Source organism: Onychomys torridus, chromosome 2 (assembly GCF_903995425.1).
Source record: "Onychomys torridus chromosome 2, mOncTor1.1, whole genome shotgun sequence".
Taxonomy (NCBI): domain Eukaryota; kingdom Metazoa; phylum Chordata; class Mammalia; order Rodentia; family Cricetidae; genus Onychomys; species Onychomys torridus.
Window position 1 is genome coordinate 66,715,064 of NC_050444.1, and position 22,637 is coordinate 66,737,700.

Below are 22,637 nucleotides of genomic sequence, written 5' to 3' on the forward strand. Positions count from 1 at the left end.
CCCTCCATCTCCTCCTTCACAGGAGTGTGATCACTAAACCCTCCATCTCCTCCTTCACAGGAGTGTGGTCACTAAACCCTCCATCTCCTCCTTCACAGGAGTGTGATCACTGTAAACCCTCCATCTCCTCCTTCACAGGAGTGTGATCACTAAACCCTCCATCTCCTCCTTCACAGGAGTGTGGTCACTAAACCCTCCATCTCCTCCTTCACAGGAGTGTGGTCACTAAACCCTCCATCTCCTCCTTCACAGGAGTGTGATCACTAAACCCTCCATCTCCTCCTTCACAGGTGTGTGGTCACTAAACCCTCCATCTCCTCCTTCACAGGAGTGTGATCACTGTAAACCCTCCATCTTCTCTGGGTGTGCATTCATGTGGTGTGGGTACAGTAGGCGATGGTGCTTACTCCGTGTCAGTAACCTCACTTACCGGTACCTGCCCATTTTCAGTATGATAGAGAGAGACAGGATTAACCCCTGTGCTCCCTGCCCTAAATGTGCAGCTTTCTGGGTGCCCTTTCCCTTGCTTGAACATCTGGGATGTTTTCCACCAAGCTTACTATATTTGATTCTCTCTTTGTGTGTGTGTGGGGGGGGGGCAGTAGAGGTAGGGTGGGGCTAGGTACAGAAGAAAAGGGACCCAGGATCAAGAGAGTGGTCAGAGGGAAGCTCATCTGTAGGAACTCGTGTAAGGGGAAGACCCAAGTTAATTACAGTTGATACCAGTAGTCCAGAGTGTGCTGGCATCCCACAACCTCCCAAGTTTAAGCCTTCATCTCCTGTTCCTTATAACACTGATCATAGAGTTCTCACTTTAAAAAAAGAGTTTCTGAAAGTGAAAGATTTACCTTTTCTCTTTCCATAATCAGTACTTCATAAACATGTGTTGAATGCTTGAATGATTAAATATCCAAATGAATGAACTATTAAGTGCTTTATACAGTTTCTGAAATATGTTTTACTTTTAATTCTTTTCTTCCCTATTTTGGGCATTTAAAAATGTTTCCAGGGTTTTGACTATTTAATATCCCTTTCTGAGACATACTGAGGCAGGTAACTTTTTTTTGACTTACATTGTGATGTATCTCAAGTATAGAAGTGCTGGTCCAAAGAGTAGGGGTGTGATCTGGCTGTGGCACAGAGCCCTGTTCTTGATTTCAACTGAGAGTCTCACTTGAACAAACACATATAATTTTAAAAATTAGTATACTTTGGCCTCAGAGAGATGGCCTCACTGTGTGAGTTAGGAGCTTAGCTTCAGGTGTTCTCACTGCTTTCCCTAGTATATGTGGGGAAAAGATGTATGCTGTGTTTCTCTGAGCTGGTACGTGTAGAGCATAGGATACTTTTGGTTTATTTGCCAACCCACAATACCCGCTTTACTGTTGATTCTTAATAAATACCTGTTTAAAGAATGAAAATTCCAAGTTGGAGAAAGCACACTGGATCAGTTGTGATTCCTTTTGTGTTAAATATAATTTTGGTCCTGCGGAATTGGGAGAGAGCAGCTTGGAACTGCACACAGCCGGCTTTGGGGTGTATAGGCTCACTTTCACCCAGCTCTGCAAACTGGCCCTCAGGATGTCTTGTTGTTGCTCTGCTGCTCACAGATCACCTGCTATGCTGTAGCCTGCACAGAAACCGCAAGGATCGCTCAGCTGGTGGCTCGCCAGAGGACCTCTAAAAGGAAAATGGGGCGGCAAATTAATTGTCAGATGAGAGTGAAGAAAACCGTGCCGTTCTTTCTAGAAGGTAGGGCTTTCACACACAAATTTCGGTCCCTGAATTGATTGTCTTAGGGACTTACGGAAATATTACCTTTGTTCCTGATAACTGCTAATTGAATAATTTGCTGATACCCATATGTCAGAAGAAAAATCCTGCGGCTGAGATTTCTTTTGAGATGATGAGGTGGGGATGACTGTGACTCACACGATCCAGTGGCTCCATTGAGGAGCAGTGCAGCAGGTGGGACTGGGGTGGTGGCTGCGTAGAGTAGGGCCCTCTAGGGTATCTGACAAGAATCCCCTTCCAGAGTGTTGGATGAACCAAGAACCTGTGATGTGATTATATCTTTGGGTTTTAAGACACTTGTTTTTCAGAGATGTGAATTACATGGCCTGAAAACATGGTAGACAGCTGTATTTCCTGAATGCTTATCTCTAGGAGGTTATAGTAAATTCTAAAACCAAATTTTCAAGCAATAGTTCAACAGTGATATGAAATATGAGATGACTCCACGGCAGAAGAAGCATTTAGAAAAGGTGGCCATCACTATGAGTGAGGAGGAGGGCTTCCTGATGAAGGCGGAGGACAGTGCTGGCTTCACACCACTTGGTGACTGCTTGGGAAGTGCTCAGTGACAAGCAGAGGGAAGCACTGGCTAGTGAGGCAGGCAAGACCCTCAGCCACAACTGATCCCTGGCCTCATCCCCTGCTTACCATCCTGCCCAGGATCCCCTCTTTGTTTTTTTCCAACTGTTTCTGACAAGTGTGACCCACAGAAATATCTGGTCAGGGGAGCAGCATAATGAGACTACAGTTTGAAGAGGCCACCTGATTCTGTTGTGTCTGCTGATTTATAGGGAAACCAAAGGCAACCCTCAGACAACCAGGATTTGCCTCAGACTATTCTATCAGCAAGAAACCTAATCCAGCACTGTTAAGAGACAAAGGAAGCACCCTGGGAGCTAAGGCTGATGTGGATATGCCACCTTACCCAGATGTTCCAGTGCAGAGGCATGTGAGCATGTCTCCCAACAGCAGGTACCTGGGCTTTATCTGACTTAAAGGAGAAGCTTGGTGAGCTGGGTGACAGCTGTTGGAAATGTATGTTCATATTGAGAAGCGTGCACTGGCCCCTTCATTATCACTAGGCCCTCTCTTCTGCACAGTGACATCACCTGAGCTCCTGTCCTGTCCCCTCCAGCTGTTGTCACTGATCTCCCTTGTCCTGTTGGTTGTGCACACTCTAGGTCGTTCTAAGACACCATGTTATGTACTTTTCAGATTTTTTTTTTAGCAGAGTTGTTCTTACAATTAGTAAGATTCAGCTAAAATCTCATCTAGCTGTATACTCTCCTTTGCTCCACTAATTAACCACAGTTATGTAGTAGTGTTGAATTATAGTGCAAGGGCACCTGGCACGCTTGTACCACAGAACAGGACTGGTAAGGAGACGCTCCTAACCCCAGCGTGGGGTGGCCCTGCCTGAGCCAGCTAACAGTGAGCTCATTATTTTATGTTGTGGGATGATTTCCTTGCTTGTCCAGTAAAAGCATACAAGTAGCTGATTTTGGAAAGATTTCTATTTTAAATGCTAAGATTTTATTAAGTCACCCAGAGGTCAGCAAACTACAGTCCATGGGCTATAGTCCAAAGCCCCCTGCCTGCTTTTATAAACACCGTGCTATAGGCACATGGCCATATCCTGTTCATGTGTTGCCTGTGCTGTTCTGTACTGCAGGGGCAGGATTGAGTGGTTGTGCAGAGCCTGGGGTCTGTCCTGTTGGCCTCCTGAAAGGAAACACATGCTGGCCCTAATAGAGATGAATCAGCATCCCATCTTCCTTTCAAGTGGAAAAATTGTGCCTTTTTGCAAATTTGTGATATCATATCCATTTGAATCAGGGTCTATTTGGGAGAAAAGGTCAGTTTTTCTTCAGAAGCTTTCCCTCCAGATAATAGAGCATTTAAGAAGAAATAATTTTAAAAAATAGTTTGGCAGAAAGGTATGCTTCAGAACTTTCTGTTAAGCCTTCACTTGGATCAGTGTAGAGGACTGGAACTCTGGCAGTTGCATGTTCTAAAAGCCTGACAGTCTGCTTCGTTAGAATAGAAGTACCAGCCGGACAGTGGTGGCACACGCCTTTAATCCCAGCACTTGGAAGGCAGAGGCAGGCGGATCTCTGTGAGTTCGAGGCCAGCCTGGGCTACAGAGTGAGATCCAGGAACGGTGCAAAGCTACAGAGAAACCCTGTCTTGAAAAAAAAAAAAAAACCAACAACAACAAAAAGAGTTGAAGTACCTTAGGAAATAGGCTTCAACTGAAGCAGTTTAGTTTTCAAGTCTTCTGTGCTGCTCAGAATTGTGATTGCCTCTCCTAATGAAAAAAATGGAGCCACTGATTCCTTTGATCATGATTCATTCAGCCATTCTTAAAACACTCACTCTCTTGCTAGTACTAAGCATTACTCAAGAACTGGAACACCACTGAGACACCACTGAAGGAAAAATACAAGGACATGGATGTGTGTGTGTGTCTTGGGGTGTGTGCATGTGGATGTTTGTGGGTGTGTGTATATGCATGGGAGTGGCTGTGTGCATACCTGTGTGTATGTATGTAGGTGTGCGTGTATACATGCATCATGCATGTGGGTATATAGGTGGGTGGGTGTGGTTTGTTCCTCCTCCTCATATTTGGAAACATCTTCCTATGTGAGTCCAATAGTTGATAGTAAATTACTTTGGAAAGGACACAAAGTAGCCAGGTGCCTGCTTTCTTTTTTTCCATGCAGTTATTTGATCAGGCTTTTTGCTACTTTGAAACAGGACTTTCATCAGAGCCAAGCTAGAGGGTCAATGTCAGGTCTCTAAGATCTGTACTTTTCCAATGACTGTCTGCCTGTTCTAAATGGTGACTTAGTGACATCCCAATCTGTGGTGCTGCTAACCTTTCTTTTGGGTGTTACAGTCTGTAAGATTCTTTATTTCAGGTGTTCATTCTTTGTGGGCTTTTAGCTATTTGTCCTTTAAAGATGATTAGTTGAAACTCTGACTTGCAGGTTTTGAAAGAGGCTTTTCAAGTTTAAGTTTAGCTTTTAACATACTTTCTCTAAGTAAATATGAAATATCATGCCAGATTTATTTTAATAGTTTGGAATATTTTCATAAGTTACTTTGCTGGTCAGTACCATGGGGACTTTAAATGAAAAGTAGAGTGTCTAAAACTTGCCATTCTTTCACACCTTAGGTTTAGTCCAAAGTCATCCCTGCCAGCACCTTTCCAGACGCACCTCTCAAGAACCTGCACTAAGGAAGTGAATGGTATGTTTCCAGATGTGTCAGGAGTCTTGGGCCCCAAGAGAAATACCTAACGGTGGCTTTTGACATGTGCATTCACCCTCTCCTGCATGAAGTTTATCTCCTCCCTCTCTCCATCTCTAACTTGAATCTCATGCATTGAAGTGACCTTTAGGAAAAAATAATGCCCCAGTGATATTGCCAGCATGACTTGAGGCCTTCATCCCACCAAACCCATTCTGCTCCATGTCCATGTGGCGCTTGCAGAGTTACCCATGTTTTCCTCATCCTCTCCCCCTAATTAGAGGGTAAACCCTCAAGACTTGGTGCTCAGCAGCCTCACTTTAAGGAAACTACATGCTCTATTTCAGGGTCATAAAAGTGGGGCTTAAACTCCTAAGAGAGACTTAGATACTCTACTAGTAAAAGTTGGCACTATAAACTGTGAGGTGTGGGGCCTGGAGCAATGGCTTAGAAGTTAAGAGTACTGACTGCTCTTCCAGAAGACCTGAGTTTGATTCCTAGCACCCACATGGTGGCTCACACCATCTAGTCCCAGAGTATCTGACACCCTCTTCTGACTTCTGCAGGCATCACACACATGTGGTTGTGCACAGACATACATGCACTCAAAACAGCCATATACATAAAATAAAAATAAAGATTAACATTATTTTTAAACTGTGAGGTGACAGCTAAGTATGAGTTATTATTGATTATAAAATCCAAAAAGGACCATTAAGAAAACAAGGGTGGTTAATAAAATCAAAGAAGCCGATGCTTAGCATGCACCACTCACAGACTTGTCTTGTGCAGGCAGTGTACAAGTCCACTGAGTACTTTCAGCAAGAGCAGGTTCACAGAGTGCTCACCATGTGCTCAGTGTAAGTGTGACTGGACAGGATTGACTGCTTGCACTATGCCTTTTACTGAGTTCAAATTCCTTTTCCATAGGAATGTTCTTCAAGTATTGCTTATGAAAATGAATAGTATGACTTTTGTATATAAGAATTATTTTCACATACTCATTTTCTAAACCATGACTACTCAGTAAAGTTATATACCCCTTTTAAGAGTTTAAAATAGAGTAAGTTATTTCCTTAATAGGAGATGTATATGCCAGTTGCTAAGAGTATCAGAGATACATCATCATGTCTTATAGTGAGAAGAGAGCCATCAGCTCCAAGTATCCTCAAGGAAAACTCCCTTTGGGACTTGGCATCCTTAGAGAACACTGTCCCCAGACTATGCTTACATCTCTATCAGTTAAAAACAAAATAGAAATTACTATACTTAGCAGAAAAGGTATCTGACTAAATTGTAAACACATTCTTCATGTAGATGTTAGATTTTTAATACTTTGATATATATCCTGGTAGAAATCTAAATAGGTTTGACATTACTTCCACAGTTGAAATACAGAGTGGTCACAGAAACACAAATTTCTCACACTTATTGTGTAAACTCAGTCACTCTGAGTTTTAAATAAAGAATAAATGGGAGTGAAAGAAGCGAGCTAAAACTTCATGAAATATAAATATTGGAGAAGAAAAAGCCAGTCCGTGTTGGTGGTGTCTGGGTACCAGACGTGTTGTGGATGTTCATAAACTAACTGGGATTGTATTTATAGTTTTGGAGCTTCTGTTGATTGCTAAATTGTTTTCCTTAGTAAAAGAGAAAGTTCATTATAATCGGAAAACCTGGACATCCTTTTATCTTTTATAAAATATCCTTCACTCTTCCTGCTAAGGCATTTTTATGCCATCTGGAACAAAATTATAACTTACTATAACTTTCAGTTGAACACTGCACATACACTTATATTGTCTAAAATGTTGCATCCCTTAGTTGCAGTTAGAAAAGCATTAAATAGTAAAACATATTTACCCAGCAAGATTGCCCTAATGCTCAAAGTAAACTATAAAGCACCCTTGCAAAATGAAGGGGTAAGTTCCCTTGTTGGAGGTGTCTTGGCTCTGCTGATAAAATTCAGGGGTAATAGGGTGAGGTGGTCCTCAGTGCTGCTCAGCTTAATCCCACAATCTTCTAAAATCCCTGGCCACATAAGCCCATAGCATAGCAAAGTCAGAGACACAAATGCTAGGTAATGGGATAATCTATTAATGCTATCATTCTTTTAATTTAAAGATAATTTAAATCAGACTGTTGAGAAACCAAATGTCACGCCTCCTGCCTCTTACACTAATAAGCTGGATGAGGTTCAAAACCGCATAAAGGAAATGTTAGACAAGCATAACAATGGCATTTGGATATCTAAGCTTCCACATTTTTACAAAGAGTTTTATAAAGAAGACCTTAACCAAGGAGTTTTACAGCAGTTTGAACACTGGCCTCACATTTGCACGGTACGTGTTTCCTTCTTCTTCCCTTCCTTTGCCCCTCCCTGCCCGGCCTGCAGGTCCCAAGTCCCTAGTCATGGGAGCAGAGTGCTTCATGGGTGCTGTTGCACTGGTCTGTCTCTAAGATTAGTACACATGGCTTCTTAATCCTTTGAGAAAGATGCCGAGGTTGGAAGTGCTTTACCAATTGTCTTCATTTTAGGTGTGGTTAGTAGTTGATAACCTAGTCTGTGTACTACTGTGTGTTGATTGAACCTCTGCCAATAAACATTGACTGTTCTGCCATTTTAGCACTTACTGGTAATAATTTGTATTAGTCTCAGTTTGTACATGCGTAATCTTGAGCATTTTTCAATACTTTCAGGTGGAACAAATTTGTTATTGTGCTCATTGTTTTTACATAAACTTTGTTGGAACTGATACTGTACTCACATTTGAGACCTATACAGGCCCCATCGTGGTAGAAGCTTTAGGTTGAAAGTGCTCTCTACCCACCTCTGCTCAGAGTCAGTGATTGTAATAAGATGGTGGATCAGGACAGTTGGTTAGAAAACAGTCCAGCCAGAGATAGAGACAGCTAGACTCTTACACCCAAGCACTTCTAGATGTTTCTTAGTTATGAAGATAGAGTCTGTTCAAAATGCAGCTGTCCTGCCTTTCAGCAGTACCACCTGGTTCCGTTTGTAGAATCAGTTACTTGAGGCGTATGTTTGTTTTGAAAGAGGGCTTTCTTTAACATACATGTTGGCCCCAAGCCAATTGGAGAAAGTACATGTTGGCTCATCCTCGAAGCACCTGACCTCAGAAAAGCATGTGTTTTTGTCACTGTTTTCCCCACAGACTGTTGTTGCCTCTGAGTCTAATGCCCAGTTCCAGGCAGAAGTCATCCTTCCTTCCACCCATCCATCCTGCTTGTTCCTTCTCCATTCACACCACACTGCCATGCCAGTCACTTCCCTAGGGCTGGAAGCATGGAGGTTAAGTCTGGTGAGGTAAATAGCTATGGGAATATGGTTAGGGCAGAGTGACCAGTGTTAGAATATTCCATGTGAAACAGGGAAAAGAGAAATGTCAGGAGGCTCTGGAGACTCTGCTCCATTTCCTGGGAAGTGCAGGAATAACAAATGTTCTGCAGAACGTTGCCTGTGGTGTTTAAAATACAGGGCTTGTTCTTAAGATGGGAATTTTGTTTCCCTTCATTTGGGGAAGAGTCTCCCTGAATGCGGTATGTTGGTATTGATGTCCCCTCAGCCACCTTACTCCTGAGGAGCTTGTTACTAGTTGATGGCCTGAGTTTCAGTCCATCTTGGATGCATACCATCCCTTGATTTGAAAAAAAATCCATAATCACATACTTTATAGTAAAATTTTTAATGGCTGTAGAGCTTTTTATGGTTAAGGTACATAGGCAACCTGCCTGCTGGATTTGGATAAGAAATTCTTTATAGCATATATTTAAGAAAAGAATAAACCATATGTTACCTTTTGGTTGCTTTATACTTGATGATAATTATTAGCATTTTTGTAGCTCAGTTTATTACTTCTGGAGAAATTTTCATGTTTACTGCTCTGCATGTCCACAGAGTCCCAGAATATTCTGCCTGGCAAGAGTATCTATCTATCCTGTTGATGTTAGGCTGTTGCCTAAAATGAATGGTTTCCTCTTAAATTTTAGGTTACTGAAGCAACCAACTTTTTTGTTATGTTTTCAGCACTTGGATCCATCTGTACCTCATGATCATTTTGGCCCAGTCAGGAGTGGTCAGCATGAAGCAGAACTACAGAATTCACTCCCTATCAGTACCTCTCTTGGCTTTGAGTAGGACTGTCTAGACTGAGTAGGACTGTCTAGACTGAGAAGGACTGTCTAGACTGAGTAGGGCTGTCTAGACTGAGAAGGACTGTCTAGACTGAGTAGGGCTGTCTAGACTGAGTAGGACTGTCTAGACTGAGTAGGGCTGTCTAGACTGAGGGCTGTCTAGACTGAGTAGGACTGTCTAGACTGAGTAGGGCTGTCTAGACTGAGTAGGACTGTCTAGACTGAGTAGGGCTGTCTAGACTGAGTAGGGCTGTCTAGACTGAGTAGGGCTGTCTAGACTGAGGAGTAGGACTGTCGAGACTGAGTAGGACTGTCGAGACTGAGTAGGACTGTCTAGACTGAGAAGGACTGTCTAGACTGAGTAGGACTGTCTAGACTGAGTAGGACTGTCTAGACTGAGTAGGACTGTCTAGACTGAGTAGGACTGTCTAGACTGAGAAGGACTGTCTAGACTGAGTAGGACTGTCTAGACTGAGAAGGACTGTCTAGACTGAGAAGGACTGTCTAGACTGAGTAGGACTGTCTAGACTGAGAAGGACTGTCTAGACTGAGTAGGACTGTCTAGACTGAGAAGGACTGTCTAGACTGAGTAGGACTGTCTAGACTGAGAAGGACTGTCTAGACTGAGTAGGACTGTCTAGACTGAGTAGGACTGTCTAGACTGAGTAGGACTGTCTAGACTGAGAAAGACTGTCTAGACTGAATAGGACTGTCTAGACTGAGTAGGACTGTCTAGACTGAGAAGGACTGTCTAGACTGAGTAGGACTGTCTAGACTGAGAAGGACTGTCTAGACTGAGAAGGACTGTCTAGACTAAGTAGGACTATCTAGACTAAGTAGGACTATCTAGACTGAGTAGGACTGCCAGTGTGAGGTGCTGGTGGAAGACAGAGGGTCTAGGAGCCCATAGACTGCTAGTCCTTTGGGTGTCTGTTGATGCTTTTCATACCTAGTTTTTAACGTCAGAGTACTTTTAACTGTTTCAGTTATTCTGTGGTCACTTCTCCCTGGCTTTAAACAGTTGCACCATGCTTATAGTCCCTTTCTTGCCTTTATTCTCACCTCCATGAAGAGCAGAAACACTGATAGCATGCCTGAGGTTGTGTTACCCCAACCAACATCAGTCAACCAACATCAGACTCAAAGGCAATGCAGAATGTCTGGGATTAGAAACAGGCCCTTGCTCTGTGACTTACCATAACTTAAGAACAAATCTAAATGTATTATTTTTCTTCGTTTTTAAAAAAATTCTCCACCTGTATAAAACAATATATGGAAAATATTAGAAATCAAGTTACAGAAATACAAATATCCTTGCTACCATACCTGGGCCATATTTACTTTCTAAATTCTACTTAATTTTAAAACTTTGCTTAAGCTTTGAACTCAATTATGCATTATATACTTTCAACAATATAACTTCAAAAGTCCCTAAGTCATATATATATATTTAGCTAGTGCTAAGATACTTAGGCATCTCTTGTCTTGTCTACCCACATTTTAAGTGGGTGTTAACTTTCTCCTAATAAACACCAACTCTGCATTTAAAAGAATATGAATATCCTGTAGTTCTACCACCCAGAGACACATTCTTATGGATGTTTTTATTTGTAGACAGGATATTGTTATCACTTTGTAGCCCAGGCTAGTCTTGAACTCACAGCAGTCCTCCTGCCTCAGCTCCTTGAGTGCTAGGATTCTAGTAAGACTCCAATGCTGGGTTGCTGACATTTAACCTTTAGGGTCGCTCAAGTAGCAGAGGGTGTGCTGGTCTAGAGACTGAAAAGTCACAGTGATGACAAGTTCATGGTTTGAGACAGTTGGGAGGGAAATGGTGGAGAAGTACTTATCTTAGCTGTGGGGAGTCCCCATCAGGGCCTAGAGGAAGGGCAGTAACATCCCCTGGCTGCTCTAGGCAGGATGCTCTAAACTGTTGGACCTGACTGGCAGTTACCAAGCACTCTGCCAGCCACTGAACTAGGTGCTAAGGATAAAACAGAAAACAAGACACATCTTTGCCCCATGGAACTTCTTGTCCAGGGAGGAAACTCCTCATTTGGACAGACAATGCTAGGCCTGTACTAGTTAGGATGGCTGCCCAGGAAGGGAGTGCACAGAAGGACTCCGTGTGGGGTGGCAGGTGAGGAAAGGGACTCAGGGAGGCTGCTGTTAGGTGAGACCCTAACACTGAGTGATGGACACCAAAGGAACAGCTCATACCAAGTCAGAGACCAGGAAACACTATTTTCAGGAAATTTAAGAAGACAGTGGCTCAAGAGGAGGCTGAAGAACTGAGCAGAAATCAGCTAGCTTCATAAAGAGTCATCATCACCAGTGGCAGCGGTGTCCCTGCTCTGAGGTCGCCAGGATCCTGGCCTCTGACTGACTTGCAGTTCTTGCAGCAGGGACTGTTGTTGAACAGTTGGGATTGGACCGAAACCTGCTGAGACCTGGGTGCAGAGCTGAGAGGTTAGGCTTTTGAGCCAGGTCAGATGTACTCACAGCCTCCAGACCTACTGGAAGCCAGCCTTGGAACCACCAAGAGAAATAGTCCATGTTTGGCACACCCGACCTTAGTTACAGAAGGTGATATGTTGTGATTGGCAACATAATATTACTGAATGTAAGGTGTCATGAGTAGTTGGAAATGCCTGATGACACTAATTATTAACAGCTCCTATGCGTTTCTCTTGGGTATTATTTTCTAACCCATGAAATCACTATTAGTTAGTACTGCAAGACCTCTGACCCGGAAGCAGTCCTACAATCTGCACAACGTCTGAGAAGGCAGAGGCAGCAGCAGTTTCCTCATTATAGGTGGCACGGCACGGTTTGTGCTCTTGTGTGCAGAAGTCTGTGTTAATGTAATTGTAGAATTCATTGCTGGATAGAATACAATTCCCTTCAGCCCGTGCAAAATGGCTGCCTTAAAAAAAGCCTGTTTGTAAACGAATGTGGACCCCTCGGGAAGTGGAACATGTGTGAATACTGTCACTACCCCACCCTTCCAGTGTCAGTCACAACCCACATCTATTGCCAGCAGAAGCAGCTGTGAAAGGGAAGTGGATGGCTTGGCAGTGTCCACCGCCATCTTTAGAAATGGAATCTGGTTCCCAGTTTTTTATCACCAAAAGGAAGTCCTGGTGAACACATTGGTACAACTTCTAAGTCTCAGCGGACCTTTGGCTAGATGAAAGATGAACTGGCACATGGCAGAATGAACAGAGAAGATGAGCAATGGTGTGCCATTCTATCCATGAGCTACCCACAGGCCTGAAGGATACAAAACAGGTTAAATCACAATTGAGTTGGAATATGATTTAAAGCCTTAACACAAAATTGCTACTCCATGGGAACAGAACTGTGCCCATACTGATGCTTATCTTAATTGAATACTACATTCTTACAGAATCTTAGAGAAAATTCTAATTCCATGGAGACAGTAAACAATCCCTGAGGCCTCTGCTGCACATTTAGGGGTGGTGTTTCTTAGCTGTACAACTTCTGGCCTACACACCACCCTCTAAAGCCCTAATCTGTTCAGTGAGATAACTGATTCTACTTGTCATAGGGTTGTTGTGAGAATTAAATGAGATAAATTACAGAAAGCAGCTCTTAGCAGAGCATCAGAAACCATAGCACAGCCTCACGGCAGACAAAGCCATTGCTGAAGCAGGGGGTTGCCCAGCAAGTCCTACAGAGGAAGTTACTTCAGTGAAATCAGGAGATGGTACTAAGTGGAGAAGGTTCTAGATGAAGAAGCAGGGACTGCAACTCTAATGTGAACATTGGTGCCACCTTGAAAAGGATTCCTCTCCTTTCCTCATCCCTGTCACAGGTAATGAGAGCAAGAGAAAAGCCCAGTGCACAGAGTCCCAGCTCCTAGTCAGAAGCATTTTAGAAAGTTCTGTAGATGTATTTGGAAGACTCCATTATCTTCCAAATGTGTGAGCAAGTGGCTTGAGTTCGGGCCAAGACTCCATGGAGTTTATCCTTGTTGAAATGGTGCCAGTGTGTGTCTAGAGAGAGCATCAGTGAGAAGTGTCAGGTAGACATGCCGGTGAGAGAGTAGACAGTGAAGGAGGCTGTCTCTACAGCCACCTTCAGGGCTGTGGAGAAAGGTTCTCTGAATAGATGGCTTGTGGATGGCAGAGGTTTCAGCTGCGGCGGAGAACGGACATCACCCTAAGTTCCTGTGGGATGTGCTGCCAGCCATGCTTCTTAAACAGATTCCACCGGGAAGTCCTGCTCCTTTCAGCACCGTGCCTGGGGTTGTTAGTGTGGGGTGCTGCTTCAGAGATGTGTGGGCTGTGTGCTGTGGGCTGCACTGTGCTGGGTTCACTGCTCTCTGGCTCTCCTTGAACACAGTACCTCCCTCCCCTCACAACACCACCTGCTTCCCATTGTCTCAGTCTGTCGTCATTGTGGCTCAGTGACACCACTGGTTCTCCCCTGACCTCTCAGCTCAGACTTCCATCCAGCTTCACCATTAGCACAGAGAGGCTGTCTGTTAAGGAGTCAGTTGACCAGTCCTCCTGTGAAGTGAGCATAGGGTGCAGGCTTATGACCAGTGACAGACTGTCTTGTCAAGAAAAGGCACTGAGGTTCTTTCTTTTGCTACCAAGGCCAGACTTTAAAATTTTTAAACTGGTTTCTTTTTGTTAGCATTGATTCATTTTGAGCCCATAACCATTGCTGAATGTTTGGAGGGCTAGAAAGTAGATCTATAGATGAATAAAGGCATTTATTACAACATTTGGAGTTTCAACTGAATGATAGCCATATAAGATAAAGTTTGGAACATTATATGAAGCATCAGCATGAAATTGCTACTCCATGGCAACAGAGCTGCACCCATATAGATGGTGTGGGAAATCTCAGTTTAATTGGCTGTTACTAGATTCTTCTAGAACCCTAAAGGAAGTTCGAATTCCATAGGAACAGTAAACAGCCTCAGAGGCCTCTGCTGTGCTCTTGGCAGGTGAGCTTCTAAAGACTAAGTTCCCAGGGAAAACCAGAAGGAAAGAAGATTCTCCTGCTTCAGGATGCAGAGGATGAGTCCTCATCTGGATGAACACACAGCTGTCCAAGGAAGTTGATGGTTTGTCTTTGGACCTACACCCACCAAACCTGATGTGTCTCCTGGAAGCTTACAGGAGCCTGGCGATCTGTGGTTCCAAATGAGTCAGCAGTGAAGCTGAGTAGAATGAACTCGTTAGCTTAGCAGACTTCAGGCGTCTTTGACATAGAATCATCCAGGTCACCACAGAAGGTGGCTTATCTCTGTGGTACAGAGTGTCAATGTCATTACATCACTGATCTCTCCTGTAGGGAGGTTGAGAGGCATCTTATGTGGAGATACAGGCCATGACAGGTCCCATCACTAGCCTGATGCAGGGTGGACATCCAGAGTCAAAGCTACGAAACAAAAAGGTGACGAAGTACTGGTCAGATGCTGTCTTTGCCCACGGTGGGGGAGGGGAGCTTTTGATTCCTTCCCAGGGATGTGTCTGAATCGGGTGGGCCAGAGGAACCAGACGTTATAAAGGTCCTCTCCTGAGAAATTGACTAGAAGTGGCTTCCTGGCTGTCATGTGCAGGAAATTGTAAAAAGACATGTTTCTGTGTTGGGAGCTGAAATAGGAGCCCATGTGTAAATTCTAAGCCCTGTGACATGGGGCCCAGAGTACAGAAAAGAGGAGACATCACACACCCAGTATAACCATGGTTCCTTAGCTTTGGGGAGACTTGGAGGGTAGGGGGAGAGAACTAGGTCTCCTTTTAAGCCCATTGCCTGAGAAGTAGAGATGCCAGGCTTTGTGGGAGACAGAAGTCAGAGAAGAGTACCAGGAAAAGCAAGTTTCCATCTGTAGGACATTTGAAAACAAATGAGCTAAAAATTATATTTTTAATTTTTTAAGTCTAAATAATGTCTTCCATGTATGTTCCCCTTTGAACTGAGAAACCCTTAAGCCAGTGGCTCTCAGCCTGTAGATCTCAACCCCCTTGGGGGTCAAAGACCCATCCACACGGGTCGCCTAAGAACCATCTGAAAACACAGATTTTACAATACAATATATTACAGTAGCAAAATTACAGTTATGAGGTTGCAATGAAGTAATTCTATGGTTGGGGTCATCACAACATGAAGAACTGAATGAAAGGGTCGCAGGTTAGGAAGGTTGAGAACCACTGCCCTAAGCCATTCTCCAAAGGTTGGTTAGTGAAGTATTGGTCCAAGCATGTTCTCCATGTCACCACACTTAGCAGGGAATACATTTGCCTCAAATGTTGAATGCTGTCTGCATTAACTAGCTAGTTGGGGTGTTCCTGAAGTTAGGTCAACAGGCCAGACAGTTGAAGAAGAGATAAGTTCAGGCCTTCAACTTCCTTTTGAAATAAGGAAGCAGTCTATAGCCATAGCTCCCTGAATACACCCAGGCTCATCTGCATTAAGGAAGAACCCACTACAATTTCACTGGAGCTTACACTAAAGAAAGTCATAGAACAGGGAGTGGTTACTTTAGACAAAAGCACAGACTGCTGAAGGAGCCATCTACTAGTCCAGGTCATTTCCTGACTGTTGCCTGGACTTTGGGTCCATTCTTGCTATTCACTTTGTATGCCAACTGGCAAAGTTTGATGCTACAGACGAGTACACTGTTCTGGATGACTTTTAAGATTATTCCGGAAGACCCATAGTCTTAGCACTTGAGAAGTAGAGGTAGGGTCAGGAGTTCAAGGTCATCAGATGGATAACAAATTTCATGCCAGTCTGGGCTACATGAGACTATCTGAAAACCACAGATTATTTTTGAATAAAAACTAGAGAAAATAGGATTGTGCTTTTGCCTTAGACCAACTTCTACTAAGTGGATAAGTTGTCCATAACTTCTGTCAAAAATGGGTTCCTGCTTGGAAGAGCTCACTCCACTGGCTGTGTGCAAAGACTGTGCACAGACCATTGCTGGAGTTACTGTAGGTCATCACTTCTCATCATACTTAACACACAGGAATAAGTAGAGGCTTGGCATGGGAGCAGGTGGGGAATGGGGACCAAATAAATGTTGAAGTGTCCTATATTTTCAGGTAACTTCCTTAGAAATAAAAGCATCATAAAACTGAAAACTGTGTCCTTTTAGGGGTTATATGGGGACACATGCAGTTGTGGACTGAGGCTTATATCCTTTTCTCTGCTGAACTAGCTAGCCCACCATGTACTTGAGAGAAGGAATTAAGGAGAGGTTGGTGGGTAAAGGCTAAAGAGAGTTTACAGGCAGACCAGCAGCCTCCTCTGGCTTTGGATGTGGAAGACTGCCGTGTCTCGAATTACTCCAGCTGAGGTCCCATACATGTGACACTCACAGCATTGTTTCTTTCTTTTTCATTTGTCCAGGAAGTATATTCTCCAGTCTCCCCTGGATGCTCAGCATACATGCTGATGTGGTATCCAGCATGCTAAGGCACAGCACAGACTGACATTTTAAAATTGCAGATTTAAAGCCAGGCATGTTGGTCCTGTGATCCTTGCTTCAGAGGTTGAGGCAGGAAGATGACAAATTCAAGGCCAGCTCAGGCTACATAGCAGACCCTGTCTCAGAATAGAGAAGGGCTGAGAATGCTGCTTAATGCTAAAAGGCTTGCTCCAATTCATTCCCCAGCACTGGGAAGACAATTAGAAAGAAATAAGAATTCAGATGTAAGGAGTTGATGAGCCATGGAGCACCTTAACAGCAGGTACACAAATTGTGGCAGGGACCGCACCGGAAACGCCTGCAGCGGGTACACTTGCAGTGAGTGAATCACTTCTTGGGCTTTTCAAAGTCTGGGAGTTTTTCTTGAGTCATTGAAACTTAAGCACACATTGGCAAAAGAATAGGGAAGAAAACCCAGGGCTTTATACTTAGGTCAGTTTCCCCACTTCCTTTGCATCATGAAGAACATGTAATCAGACAAAAGGAATCTTGTTTTTTTTGCTTGTTTTGTTTTTTGAGACATAATCTCCTGTAGCCCAGGCTGGCCTCATAAACTTAGTATGTGGATAAAGATAACTTTGAACTCTTCCTACCTCCACTGACAAAATGCTAAGATTAGAAATGAATGCCCCAATGCCTAGCTCCAAAAGGAATCTTTTAATGTCATATTGACCATGTCTTTTGGTTTATTGAAAGTCTTCCCTGGCATTGTCTTTGTACATATGCATTTCTGATCCATCTTCCTAAACTGTGTGTAAAAAGTGAGGTAAATGAAGTCATATTCTTCATTAGTAAGCTGGCCAGTCAGCAGAAGTATTCTGTAATCTCAACTCTTAAGAAATGGAGGATCAGAGGGCCTGGCATGTGTGGTGGCGCACACCTTTAATCCCAGATCTAGGAAGCAGAGGCAGGTGGATCTCTGAGTTTGAGGCCAGCCTGGGCTACATAGTTCCAGGACAACTGGAGCTATGTAGAGAGACCCTGTCTCAGAAGGGGGTAAAGGGTGGATGGAGGGAGGGAGGAGAAATCAGGAGTTTAAAACCAGTTTATGCTGTCTAATGAGTTTAAGGCCAGCCTAGGCTGCAGGTAGCCCTGTCTAAAGCAAAATGCAAGAAGCAAACAACAGTAACACTGGAAGCAATCTGTTGTCTTAGGCGGTTTCCTATAAACTTAACACCCTAGTCGATTCTTCTAAGGATTTAAATTGTAGTTGAGGAATAGCCAGATGCAGCTGATAACAAGGATCATCCCAGAAGGCCGTGAATCAGAAGTCAGGGTAAGGTGAGGAATCTGGTTTTATGAAAGGCTAAATAGTGTGTGTCTAGGCTTTGGAGGCTCAGAAATGTAGCAGTGCTGCATGACTGGCACCTGGCCTGTCGTGACTTTGCCATTAGAGTGTGAAGCAGCCATAGGTTACATAAGCCAGGGAGGCTTCATGAACACTGAAGCTCATAGGACATTCACACGCGAAATGACTCTTCGGATTTGTCAGCCATTAAACTCCAAAGGCCAGTCTTAGCTCACGGGTTGGGAACTTCACTGGGCAGGAGGCTGGCAGTTGCCAACGCTGGTCTGTCAGTGGAAGGGCTTAGAATTGGAGGTCATCAGTTCCTGGGGCATGCCTCTTCAGGCCTGTAAAGTCAGAGGCCGGATGACACCTGATGGTCTTTTCCCCACAAGCTCCTCAGGACTCAGGATGGGAATGCTTTCAGTTCCCTTTCTGCTGTGGTGAGTGCTCAGACTACCTTGTCTCTGGGGCATCTTTACAAAGAACCCACACGTGGAGAGCTGAGGAGGGAAGGCAGTAAGTACTCCTGCTGTGCTGAGATCCTTCCTCCTGGTGTGTTCCTGACATAATGCCATCTCACCCTGGATCGAGTGGGTTTTGCAAGGTTGCCTCTGAGTTTAGCAGAGAAACACTACCAGGGCAGAAGCCTCATGATCCCCTGTGGAGGTTTAAGTCTTAACTGTCTGCTGAGTGAAACGATGCCTTTCCTCTCCCTGGTTGTTTCTGAACTGTGGCTCATGTCATTTGTTAGGTGATGCATTCAAAAGAACATTGACACTTTTTTGCATCATGATGAAACAGTGCTTTTCTCAAATATGAAATATATTACTGTGTTTTCAGGTTTCTCATAGCCACTGAAATATCTATCATATGCTTTCTTTAAAATGTTCAGGTGGAAAAACCTTGTGGTGGTGGTCAAGATTTACTTCTTTATCCTGCCAAGAGAGAGCAGCCCTTGAGAAGTGAGCAGGACCCTGAGAAGGAGCTCCCGTCCCCGCCGCCGCCACCGCCGCCGCCGCCTGCTCCTAAGCAGGAGGTGCCATCGAAAGGGAGCCCAGCAGTGATGGAAGATGTCAAGCAGAAGGTGGCAGAGCTGCTGGTGAAATACTCGAGTGGCCTTTGGGCAAGTGCACTCCCCAAAGCATTTGAGGACACGTACAAAGTCAAATTCCCGGAGGATGCCTTAAAAAATCTTGCCTCACTCTCTGATGTGTGCACCATAAGCTACATTTCTGGAAATGCTCAGAAGGCAATTCTCTATGCGAAACTCCCACTGCCCGCTGACAAGATCTTAAAGGATGAAGGGCAGGCACAAGGAGATTTTGACATCAAGTCCATGATTGAACAAGAGTATTTGCAGATAGAAAAAAACATGGCTGAAAATGCTGGTGACTCTGTGGAGGACGTCACTGTGCCGCCTCTGGTGATTCCTACCGAGGCCTCCCCGTCTGTGTTGGTGGTTGAGCTGAGCAACACCAATGACGTGGTTATCAGGCAAGTCGGCATTCCTGGTCATTAAGGTGCTCGCCCAGTGTTGTCTCTTGACTGTTCTTTGCATGGATGCTGTTGAATGAAGGAAGAATAGCATCCTTAGGGGTTGTAGTGAAGTGCAGTAATGTACTGATATGTATTAAGTAGAACTCATAGTTCTTCAATTGGAATGATAATATGAACTTAGAAAAATCATATCATTAGCATAATGGCAACTGTATCAAAAACATTACATTTCTATCCAACCTGTAAACAGCAAGCCCCTTTCAGACCAGGACCAGCCATCAATCTAGGACTGTGCAGCTGTCCTAAAAAGTGAGGGTAGCTAACTTCACCATATGTCTCAGATGAGCTAGAGGTGCCCTGCTGGCTTGAGCCTTTAGATGTCATTGTGTGGAACGAGTATCCTTCACCTAACAGTCTAATGATAGAGCTAGAACTGAAAACATCAGCTTAACTGTGAATTCTTGTATTAGATTTTTAGGAAAACTATGATGCACACAGAAAATTTAGAAAGATTGCAATTTGCTGCTTCCTGCAGTGGGAACCTGTATCCGTGAAGCCCTGGATCACCATCAGTGTTGACCTGGGCTGGGTAGAGGGGGAGAACATGGAAGCCAAACAGAACCCAGTCCCCCCACCCCAAACTGCCCAGAACCCATAGCTGAGCTAGGAAAGCCCAAAGAATGCCCCAATCAAAGTCCTTTCAGAAGGAAGAGCCTGGCAGCATCAAAGCTCCAGGCCTTGAGAAGGCCGAGGCTGAGGAGACAACCAGACCTGGCTAGTCTCCTGGCTCCGCCGTCAGGAAGGCTCTTTGCAGGGCTGTGGTTTATATGGGGTATTGGATGCAGGTGAAGCTTTGTGCTGGTAGCATGCTGGGGTTGATCTGTACTCCGTTCTCTGTCCCCTCCCTCAGGTAATTTGGAGACAGTGTAGAACCTGTGCTTGCTCCTGCCCACTCTCACCCAGCTGTAGCACCCTCCCTTGTCCTCACCTGGAACTCTCACCCAGCCGTCCTTCTCTACTGGCTGTTCCTGAGAGCACAGGCAGCTGCAACTCCCGGGAGCCCTGCCAGGAGTTTGTACTGAGCAGACTCCATCACCACCTCAGAGTAGGCACTCTTAGCAGGTCCCAGGCTCCCAGGAGACTAGAGCCCAGTGGAGGCCTACGTTCAGCCTCTCCTTAACATTGGCTGCACTCAGTAAATGCAAGTGATGGAGTTTGACAAAGTATCTAACAGTTCAGAGACAGAGTACATGGAGAGTTGCATCCTAAAAATAGCCATTGTCTCCAAAGATGCATTCTTTGCACTTTGTGTAAAATTGCTTTCTAGCTTTCACCCTTCTCTCTAGTGACAGGAAGGTTGGCCGGGCCATCTTCTGTCCTGCTGATAGTTACGAAGACCACATGGAGCAGTTTCTTAGAGTTTCCTCAAGTCACCTGAGGCCCTGGGTACAAACTGGAGCAATACAAGAAACAGGGTTCTTGTGACTCCCTCGCCTCCTTGACTGGGTAGCTGGGGGCTCGTGCAGCTGACAGGCTTCATTGTGTGGCTGAGATGTTGTAATTTTATAAGCAAGACTTGGTTTTCCAGATCTAGCATCCTGGAATGAGGCCCTTAAGGCAAGAAAACACCCTGTTCATGGTAGACAAGATAGAAATGTGTTTTGAAAACACACTGGATCAAAGGACAGCATGACATGTAGGAAAGGCTGGGGTGTGTTTGAAAAGACTACTTCTCAGGATAGACATTTTAGAGACAGACAGCCAGAGCATGTCATCTCTGAGATATTAGCTCAACATTTTGTTGAAATTTGCTCAAATTTTTAAAGATTTTGGGGGGCATTGCATTGCTATGTTTGTCTGTCTTGCAGGGCTAGAGATGTAGCAGCCCAGGGCCTGGCACAGGCCAGGGAATGGCTCTGCCACACACACCTTCAGCCTTATTTTGTTCTTTTTTGGTAGTTTCCCTGCTTTCCAAAGCTTGAGAATTCTGAGGTGCAGCCCCGGCCAGGGTCAAACTATCTGCCTGATTCTTTTTTTTTCAGTAGTCCATACAGATCTCAGCAGCCTCAGTCAATCTCTGGAGGGCTCCTCTGACCTGTGGTGTCTCCATGCACCTTTCCTCCTCCCTCCCCGGGGCCTTCAATGCCGGCTTTTCACCCCCCATTCTCAGACTGCCAAACATTGCTACCTTCGGCAGTGATCTCCAGAGTGCTGTCTTCCTGCACTTGCAATAATCTTCCCTAAGCACAGTTCCTCCCCTGCTGTGTGAGCAGCGTGAAACTGGAAGAAGGGTTGGCTGCCGGGGAGGTAGGAGCACCAGTGATACCTAATGGGTCTCGTCAATCCAGGTATGTAGGCAAAGACTACTCCGCCGCTCAGGAACTGATGGAAGATGAGATGAAGGAGTATTACAGTAAGAACCCCAAAGTCACACCAATCCAGAGCGTGCACGTGGGGCAGCTGCTGGCGGTCAACGCAGAGGAAGATGCCTGGTTACGCGCACAGATCATCTCCACTGACGAGAACAAGATAAAGGCAAGCTCAGTTTTGTCTAGCATGAGGTAGATACGTTATGGGTTTTCAGGTAGGATTGTTGGCTTCTCATTGTCCTTCCGTATCCTGTGTGACTTCCCCAGAAAGGTGAAGGTGGTGTCTGTAGAAGCTGTCCCGTCAGCTTTTATGTCAGTGGTAGTCATGACACCTCTGCAGTGCTCTGGGGGGGGCAGGACTCAGATCTAACCAGAAGGGCATTGCCCTACACTCAGCACCGAGGGGCTCGTCAGCAGCTTCAAGCAGGCTGTTCCTGAGGAAGCAGTCCCCACAGAGAGCTTCTGTTCTTCTCTCGGTGTGTTAGCCTGAGCTGGGCTGCTCCCAGGGTCACCCTCTATCCTCTTGAGTCCTTGTCCTGTCCCATCATCAGGCTCCAGGACTTCTGGAAGCTAGGAGGAGTGTGCAGGCACTATTACTCGGGTGATACTGAGATCTGTGGCCACTTGATGGTGCCAGAGAACCAGAAATGGAAGCGCTGGGTGCCTGCTCACTGAAATGCTGTCCTAGAGCAAAGAACACAGGGTGAGGTGGAAGAGTCATGGGCCTATCCAGGGACAAGTGTTTTGTGAATTGTGGTTGCCATATAAATATATGTTACCAGCTGGACCGGGTGGTGCAGGCATGTAA

The 22,637-nt window shown here is 44.8% G+C and overlaps 1 protein-coding gene across 2 annotated transcripts in view; it reads left to right on the plus strand.

Annotated features, from left to right (window-relative positions):
- Nucleotides 1–22,637, plus strand: part of Tdrd7 (tudor domain containing 7) — a 62,542-nt gene that overhangs the window by 13,115 nt on the left and 26,790 nt on the right. For both annotated transcript variants that reach the window (XM_036179359.1, XM_036179360.1), the window contains exons 3-8: nucleotides 1,611–1,752; nucleotides 2,586–2,766; nucleotides 4,973–5,046; nucleotides 7,171–7,388; nucleotides 18,856–19,457; nucleotides 21,809–21,995. In XM_036179359.1, coding sequence (XP_036035252.1) covers nucleotides 1,611–1,752; nucleotides 2,586–2,766; nucleotides 4,973–5,046; nucleotides 7,171–7,388; nucleotides 18,856–19,457; nucleotides 21,809–21,995 — 1,404 coding nt within the window. The remainder of the gene's footprint in view (nucleotides 1–1,610; nucleotides 1,753–2,585; nucleotides 2,767–4,972; nucleotides 5,047–7,170; nucleotides 7,389–18,855; nucleotides 19,458–21,808; nucleotides 21,996–22,637) is intronic.